At 40.4% G+C, this 9,110-nt stretch overlaps 1 protein-coding gene across 31 annotated transcripts in view; it reads left to right on the top strand.

The window, feature by feature from the left end:
- Positions 1-8,821, top strand: part of NFYA (nuclear transcription factor Y subunit alpha) — a 33,812-nt gene extending 24,991 nt beyond the window's left edge. For 17 of the 31 annotated variants that reach the window (XM_070584559.1, XM_008527086.2, XM_008527084.2 and 14 more), the window contains 4 exons: positions 626-792; positions 1,898-2,071; positions 2,869-2,970; positions 6,204-8,821. In XM_070584559.1, the coding sequence (XP_070440660.1) occupies positions 626-792; positions 1,898-2,071; positions 2,869-2,970; positions 6,204-6,257 (497 nt within the window). In that variant the 3' untranslated portion in view covers positions 6,258-8,821. The remainder of the gene's footprint in view (positions 1-625; positions 793-1,897; positions 2,072-2,868; positions 2,971-6,203) is intronic. The other 14 variants (XM_070584564.1, XM_008527088.2, XM_008527090.2 and 11 more) reach the window with 1 other exon arrangement.
- Positions 8,822-9,110: the final 289 nt, after the last annotated feature.

Raw genomic sequence — 9,110 nt, forward strand, 5'->3', positions numbered from 1 at the left:
TGGTGAAAATTTAGCAGTATACACGATGCGGTGAGTGCAGTAACTATGCTCTCACATGACTCAGGAGAGGGCCTGAAGTGGATTGAGCCCTGGCAGGAGCTCAAACAGAGAGCGGTAAACAAAGCCTCAAGTGCTGCTGTTGATAGTTTGGGGACTCGGGATGCTTGATTTAGTTTTAAGTTTTAGTCCTGAAGCTGGCTGACTCATTGTCAGTTTGGGATAAACAAATTATAAGTTTATAAAGTCTCCATCCCGAAGCAGGGTGTTCATAGGTAGAGGAACAGTGGGTATAGTCATAGTCAGACTGATCCATAGAAGGGGAGGACTCCGAATTTTCTCACCACCCGTTGAAAACTGTCACTGGATTGCCGAGGGAAGTCCATTTCAAGGATAGATTTATTCAGAACTGGAACCCGGACAGTGAATGGAATTTCAAAGATTGTGATTACTTGAATTATATGCAGCAAACCAGGCAGAGAGTGGGAGAGTGCTTTTTCTCCCCTTGTGCTGTTTAGTATGTTTTTCCAGGGTGAATGAGTGTGTGCCCGATGGAAGAGGGACTAACTGTGTTCCCTTCTTTCTGTATACCTGTGTTTTGTTTGTTTTATATTTTATTTTCTTAAAGTTACAGTCCCTGTTTCAGGCATGATCACCATCCCAGCAGCCAGTTTGGCAGGAGCACAGATTGTTCAGACAGGAGCCAACACCAACACAACCAGCAGTGGGCAAGGGACTGTCACTGTGACACTACCAGTGGCAGGCAATGTGGTCAATTCAGGAGGGATGGTCATGGTAAGAAAATTGATTCTTCACTTCAGTGTTCTTATCTGTAATTTATTTTTCCATATATCTCTTTGTCTTTGAAAATTTCTTAAACTTGCAATTTGATATCTCTCATTATAAATAGTGACTTCATGGGATTGAGATTGATCCTTAGGGCACTGACAGAGATCTACTTTTACAATAAACATTACAACGAACCATAGTTCATTCTAAGCACCTACTATGTGCCAGGGACTATTCTAGGTGCTGGAGATACAGCAGAGGATAAACAGACATAAATATGTGCTTTTACGTGATCTTACTTAGAATTCAAATAACAAAGGGAGGGATAGACTAATCTTTGGGAAATGGAAAATGTGTTACCCACAGTGAATGAAAGAAAAAATAAGCTAAAAATCAGAAAGATTGTAATCAATAGAGAAACGAAAAAATGTGTGATATAAATATGTAGGGATGATAGGGAAGGAGAGTTGAGTGGTGTGAGTGAAAGTCAAAATTGGATGTCCGTATACAGTACCTAAGATGGATGAAGGAAGAATGAGTAGTAGAAGCTTCTGCAGAGGTGGAGGAAGCTCCCAAAAGAAACAACATAGCCGTTCATAGTTGTTAGAGTTGGGAAGGGAGAGGGGCACAGGAACCTGTTGTTTCCTTGTACATTTAGTACCGCGCTTTGTTTTTGTTTGTTTAGAAAAATTAGGATTGAATTATATAGTAAGTTAACTATTTGATTAAATTATTTGTGCGACTATAGGCATTTGGAATCACTTGGTCAATCTGTACCTATCTCTGTACTGTTTTACTGTCTTATGATTACTGTTCCTGACCATTAGATGGCAGCAGACATTCCTAGAAAATGGAGCTGTGGCTGGACAAGAATTTGGACATGGTTGTGTCGTTTCTCAGAGTGGCTTCTGGGACCCCTATGACATAATCATCTGGAATGTTTGTTTGAAATGCACACCTACAGTGTAAATTAACTAAATGCCCTGTAAAAGTTAACTCTTTGTAGCATTCAAAATAAAATAGATTAACAGGGACCAAGAAACTGTTTCCTATGTCAGACTTCATTGCCACTATTTCATATTTCATATGCTCTGATGTTCTCTTCACACAGATGGTGCCTGGTGCTGGGTCTGTGCCAGCTATCCAAAGAATCCCTCTGCCTGGGGCAGAGATGCTTGAAGAAGAGCCTCTCTATGTGAATGCCAAGCAGTACCACCGCATACTTAAGAGGAGACAAGCCCGGGCTAAACTAGAGGCAGAAGGGAAAATTCCAAAGGAAAGAAGGGTGTGTATAAACACAGCGGGAAGGATATAGGAAGAGAAGGGCAGGGTTCTGCTTTTGAAGTTACTTTTTATTTATATGGTTTGTTTCCTTAAGTACCTTGCAAAGAATTGAAGTTATATAGCTGCTAATCTTTTGTAAAAGTAAGCATTTGTTATTGCTATATGCAGCTGCAACTACACTAACAAAAAAATAACAGTGGCTTAAATAAGATTTCCTTTTTCTCTTTTTTTTTTTTTTTTTTACATAAAAGGAATTCAGAGATTATTTGGCCTGGGCTAGTAGCACATTTCCACAATCCTCAGCACTCATTCTCCTCCTGTCTTACTATTGTAATTTTCTTCGAATGCTATTATAGTCCATATGGCTGCTTGAGCTCCAGCGTAGAAACAAAGGGAACCTCTGCTTTAACGAAACTTTCAAGAAGTTCCAAACACCTCGTTAGCTAAAATTGAATTATGTGGCCACACTTAACCTGGAAATAAGGCTAGGAAGTGCATTTTATTTACAGAACAACCATTTAGCCAACTAAAATTTCGTCTGTTATTAAAGGGAAGGAGAGGCTGTATATTGAGAGGTAGGTAGTGATCTCTGCTATACCTTCAGGGAATCTTTTTTTATTTATTATTCATTTAGCATTCACATTCTTATGATTAGCTGCTATCTAGTGTTTTCTCCATAACTCAAGGTCATAATTACCCCTGGTGGCTTTGATCACAGTTTTCCCAAACTTGTGAGGATGGAATTTGTGCATTAGATAACTGTCTAGTTACCTAGTAGTTTTATTTCTCTTCTTTTAGAAATACCTGCATGAGTCTCGGCACCGTCATGCCATGGCACGGAAGCGTGGTGAAGGTGGACGATTTTTCTCTCCAAAGGAGAAGGATAGTCCCCACATGCAGGTGAGAAGACTTGTACCTTTCATTCTTCTCTTTATTGCCTTGTATTTTCTTGGGTGGAAGCCTTCACCTAAGGCTTGCTATTTTCACACTAGGGACCAATCACATTCTCTGAAATGTGTGACATTGTGTCTCTTAGATTCCCTTTCATCTTACAAGCACTAAAGGTCTTTAATACAGTGGCCGTTTTTCTCTTCCTGATGTTTGCCAGTTCATTCCTATTAATTCTTTGAAATTCTCGCTTTTCTTGATCTTCAAAGAACACATTTTATTGTCTCTTAGTATAATATTAGCAGCAGCAGCTAACACTAACTGCTGTGTGCTGGCCATTATGTTAGCACTTTTATAAGCTTTTTTTTTTTCATTGAATCTTTACAGCAGCCTCAAGCCCCATGAGTTAAGATTTATTGTTTCCATTTTACAGTTGAATCTGAGGTTTAGAGAGGTTAAGTAGTTTGCCTAAGGTAGAATACTTAATAAAATGGTGCAACTGAAATTCAAACCCAGGCAGTATAATTCCAGAACTTACTCTAACTACTATATTACTGTGGTTCTTAGGACATACAATTCCACTGATTGTATCTTGTCGGCATTTCTGAATCAATATATCCAAAATAAAACTTGGTTTTTATTTTATTTTTTTATACATAGACCATTCATTTATCGCAACAAGTGACATGCCCATCCACCCAGTTATTAAAGCTGGAATTGTTCAATTCCTGAAGAAATCCTCTTGGTTTTACCTCTAAAATATAATCTGAATCAGTTTACATTTTTCCCTCCCAACTGCTGTCAGCCTGGTCTAATCCTCTCTTCTTTTGCTTCACTTAATCTAACAGCTGTCTACTGGTCTCCCTTCTTTCATTCTTGTGCCCCTCTCATCCATTCCCCACATCTTTGTGTAATCTTTTAAAAATGTATATCATGGCATATCACCATCCTGCTTTAACCCCTTCCACCCGCACCCTTTCTCATTTGCACTTAGACTAAAATCCAAATTGTTTACCATGGCCAGCAAGGTTCCACATGGTCTAGCTCCTGTCACCCTCTTGTTTCATTTCCTCCTCCTTGGTCTTTATGCTCTTGCTATACTGTTCATTGGTTTGTCTTCTGCCATAGGACCTTTGTCTTTAAAATAGCCAATCTGTAAAGCTTTTCACTCCATCTTTTTTGCGTAGCTATCTCCTTATCTTTTAGGTCTTGGTTTAAATCTGAGAAGCCGGATCTAGAGTAGGTCTCTTCTACCCCATTATTTTCTCCCATCTTCCTTTTCTTTTGAGTGCAATAATAATTGAATTGTTTTATTTGTGTAATTGTGCAGTATTTCTCTCCTTCACTAGACCCTAAGCTTTGTAGACAGTAGAGGATTGTTTTGTTTTCCATTGTATTTATTGGACTTAATGTAATGCCAGTCCAGAGCAAGCACTCGGTAAATGTTTGTTGAATTAATGTATTCCTTCCATTTACTGGTAGTTTATTCTGTGTGACCATTACATTCCACCTGAACTGTTGCCAAATCGATCTTTATGAGATAATGCTTTTTTTGGAGGAAGATTAGCCCTGAGTTAACATCCACCGCCAGTCCTCCTCTTTTTGCTGAGGAAGTTTGGCCCTGAGCCAATATCCGTGTCCATCTTCCTCTACTTTATATGTGGGATGCCTGCCACAGCATGGCCCAATAGTGGTGCATAGGTCCACACCCGGGGATCTGAACACGTGAAGCCTGGGTTGCCGAAGCAGAGCGCATGAGCTTAACCGCTGTGCCACCAGACCAGCCCCTATAATGCTTTTTCAATCACATCAGTCCCCTGCTCAAAGAGGCGTGCTAGTTCCTCATCTCTTACTGTCTAAGCACCTTTGCCTCATCACGCGTCTCAACAGTCAGAGTAGATTTCCTCACACGTGAGCACTAACTCCTCCTTTAATGCTATTCCTCCTTGTAGTCTGAGAACCCTTCCTTTCTCATTATTCTCATATTCCTCATTATCCATGCAGTGTATAGATGTAGAGTGCCATCTATGGGCATTGTGCCAGGAACTCCTAATTCTGTGTGCTAATGATAGCCCTATGTCTAGTTACTTAGCCTCTTTTAGCCTCAGTTTCTTCACTTGTAAAGTGAGGTGCTATTGATACTTCACAGGAATGCTGTAGGGATTTCATGCAGTAAGCCACATTAGGTACCTACTTAGCACAGTACCTAGTACCTAGTGAGAGCTCAGTAAATGCTGGTTATTGTCTTTGCTCATTGATTAAGACCCAGCTCCCAGGGCCGGCCCGGTGGCACAGTGGTTAAGTGCACACGTTCCACTTCAGCAGCCCGGGGTTCGCCAGTTGGGTACGGACATGGCACCACTTGGCAAGCCATGCTGTGGGAGGTGTCCCACATATAAAGTGGAGGAAGATGGGCATGGATGTTAGCTCAGAGCCAGTCTTCCTCAGCAGAAAGAGGAGGATTGGCAGCAGTTAGCTCAGGGCTAATCTTCCTCAAAAAAAAAAAAAAAAAGACCCAGCTCCCCTCCTGCCACCTCCAGAAATCTTTCAGCTTTTTCTTTTGGATCACACCATTTGAGGCTTCATGGCCTGGTGTGGAGGCACTGAAGGAGTTTATTGTGGAGTGTTGTAAAAAGCTTCCGAGGACTGATCCTAGTCTTTACTCTGCAGATTTTAAGTGACAGGCAGCAGGGGAGTTTATTGAAAAGATTAAATGGGAGCCAAGAGATTTAGCAGTTAGTCCTTGCTGGGCTCCTGACTAACTTTTTTAACTCTAATCCAGGCAAATCACTTTACCCACTATACTTCAGGTTTCTCTACAAAATGAATGCATTAAAGTAAATAAATTCCAGTGCCCTTTCCAGCCCTGCTAAGTGCTCAGTATTTTAAATATGATCAGAAAATAATACCACACAATATAGCCTGACATAGTTCTCTGGGTCTTTTTCTTAGCCACCTAGGGACCCTTAAACCTTAAGGTAGAGCACATTACAGGTTCTTAGGAGAGAGATACACTGTCAACTGTGGAGTGCCAAGCCAGACTTGGAATCTTTTGACGAATGAGGTTTATTGTCTCTTCTTCCGTAATGGAGCTGCACTTCAATCCTTTTATGCAGACTTTGATGCATTACAGGCCTTTGGTTTACTTAGCAAAGTTGTGTGTATTCCCTTGGTGATAAGTAGTGAGAAGTCCCTGTTGCTTTTGCAAAGGACGTTAATCATTATTATGCTTTCTTTGTCTCTAGGATCCAAACCAAGCAGATGAAGAAGCAATGACACAAATCATCCGAGTGTCCTAACCCCAGGCCATGTGATGGAGCTGATCAAGGTCATGTTCCTCACCACTGTTCCAGGAGATTGATCAACTCTTCCGATGGGACACTGATGATCACATTCTGCCCTTTTCTACAGGACAGAAACCACTTACGTTTTTAATAAGTGGCTCAGTATTATAATTGCAGCAATGTCTGGCAAACTGAAGTTGCAAGCCTTTGTCTCACCCTTTCAGTCAGGACCTATTTCTGACTGTTGATGACAATGACATTTCATGGATTGGGATGATGCAAGGGAGCGATGCCAGCCTAGCAGTACCACACACAGCACTTATGTTGACTGGTGAAGCCAGCCAGCCATCTCAGCAGGGGAGAACAACCTCCTCGACCTAAACTGCAATCAGGGAAGCCGCAGCCCACTCCTTCCCGAGGAATCTAAGCAGCATCCATCCCTCTGAAGGGAGGTCTCAGGCTGAGGAACTGAATGGACACTTTGTATTCAGAGATGGCTTCCAGGCAAGGAAGTTCCCTCTCACAATATGGAAACAATAAATTCTCTGAGATACTTTCATCTAATCTGTGGTAATGAGAAGAATCTCTGTCTGCCCAGATGATAGGTTGGTATTTTTGGACTCCGGCCAAGAAAAGCTAACCCTGGGGATAGAATGATAAAAGACTCAAGCACTAAAAATTTAAATTGCTCAGTCTTGTTTTTAGCTTGACAAGTTGTGGTCTGCTTGTCCATCTGTTGACAGGTCATCTGGACCATAGTTCTTGCTGTGGCTACTTTTAAGACAATGTAGAGGGTGTTGAACCTTGAAACTGCCTTTCCTGAGTAGAGAACAAAACTATACAACAATTTCTATGCTGAAGTGCTGAGGACATTTGTAGTAACTCCTAAAGAGAGCTAAACTAGAAAGCTTCAGTCATAGGCTTTGTGACAGCATTTGGGCAATAGAAGGGTTCATATGTGTTTCAGTCTAGAAGAAGAGAGAGAGTGACATACATACCCATGTGTTGTCATATAGCATGATTCTCCAGTGGACGGATGCCTGGGATGGATCATTAAGAAAAAGAGAATAATTTACATTTATACTATAACCTTTAAACAAGCATGGAAAGGGAGAAGCCTGAGATTTGGTCCTCGACAATTTCTGGAAAGCACTGTTCATTCACGCTATCTTGGACATATTCCAAGTTACTGGCTAGAAGCTGAGGAGGATGTTGGCTTCATCTTGCAGCGCTTTGTGCTGGCCCCAGAGAGTAAACTTTCTCATTCTTCCCATGGCAGCTGATTCTTTGGTGCCAGTTTCCATTTGTTTCCCCTTTTCTCCACAGGCCTTGTGCAGAAGGCTTTTCACATTGCATCCATGTTCTGGGATAAATTGCAGACTGGAAATAGAGATGCCTGCAGGGTCAGGAACTGGGCCACAGTTCCCAGAATGGGTTGTGCCTCAGAAATCTCTCTCTTTTCTAGATGTTAAACCTGGGAAAACTAAGATGATATTTTGGAGGAGTTGCTGCCTTCTCTGGAAACAAAGAAGGAAAACCTAATTCTTCTGAAGAACATTTGCGTTTCATTTAAATACCAAGAGAAAAGATTGGCTCTTTCTTTGATTTCATTCTAATTGTATTAAGAGGGAAAAGAAATTAAACCTTCTAAAAAAAAACATCACAAAGGGAAATCATTGTAATGTTAGAAATAGAGGGACAGAGCTGTGTAAGGAAGTGAAGTGTCTCCTGAGTCTCTGGAATCTAGTTGTCTGTCTTGGCTTCCAGATGTCAGGAGGGGCTGACTCTTTGATAGGCTCACTAGAAACTTCTGGCTCTTTGCATGAGTTTCAGATATTAGTTTTATTCAGTAAGCCCCAAATTTTTCAGATGATAGATTACTAAAAACAATAAGGAATTTATATCGCTTGTTTCGTTCAGAAGTCTTTAAGATGCAGAGTTCAGAAAGAAATCCTCAGACCTAATTTCTAATACTTAAGCCAACAACAGTTCTAAAATGTTATTTATTTGTGTCTGTAAGTTTGTACATAGTATTACCAACCTCATATTGTTGATTTTTTTTTTTATCAGGTTTGAGTTTTGTTTTGTTTGAAATGATATGCTTCAGTTGTCGTTTTGTCATTGCATTTCAGATAGCTTATGGCCCTTTTAGCACACCATAATACACAAAGTGAGTGGTTGAGGTTTGGAATTTTTCTTTATTTTTACCAGTTCTTTTATTCATTTGTCATTGTGACTGTAAGTGATGACTTCACAGATGCAGAAAGAGTGAATGGATGAGTGAATAATTGGTTTAATGCATCGTTTTTTCACTTCTTGAGTGCTTTTTTTTTGCAGGATAATTGTAAATGTATATATTTTAATTGCACTGATACATGGAACATGTCAGTGTCTTATACCACTGGACCAACACAGCATTTTCTGGCTATTGGGTGCCTGATGATAATGTTTTGATTTTCCTTTGGGACTCAACTATGTAGAAGGCTTTTCCCCCAGCAGTAGGGGGAGTACAAAGTGATCGATCATTGATGTCATTGCAATTACTATTTTTTAAAATAAATTTATAAAAACACTAAAAAGTGATTTGGATATTGAGGAGTCTAGAATCCCCTGGGTTCTAGGTTGTGTTTATAATGTTGAAATTGTGATCTCTGTGGACAGTGTCACACTTGCAATGTCCAGGTGTCTCTTTTCCTTCCCTTTTGGCCCTCCCACCCTGCTGAGGAGATCTTTTCTGTCATCTATGGGCTGATCACATATCTGGTCTTACTGGAAGTGTTAATCAGAATGCGATGAAGTAATTCCATGAGTAAAATAGCCCTTTAAACAGCATTAATTTATTAGGTATTGTAGAACTAAAGAATAGTA

This window comes from Equus przewalskii, chromosome 19, assembly GCF_037783145.1.
Source record: "Equus przewalskii isolate Varuska chromosome 19, EquPr2, whole genome shotgun sequence".
In the NCBI taxonomy this organism is placed as follows: Eukaryota; Metazoa; Chordata; class Mammalia; order Perissodactyla; family Equidae; genus Equus; species Equus przewalskii.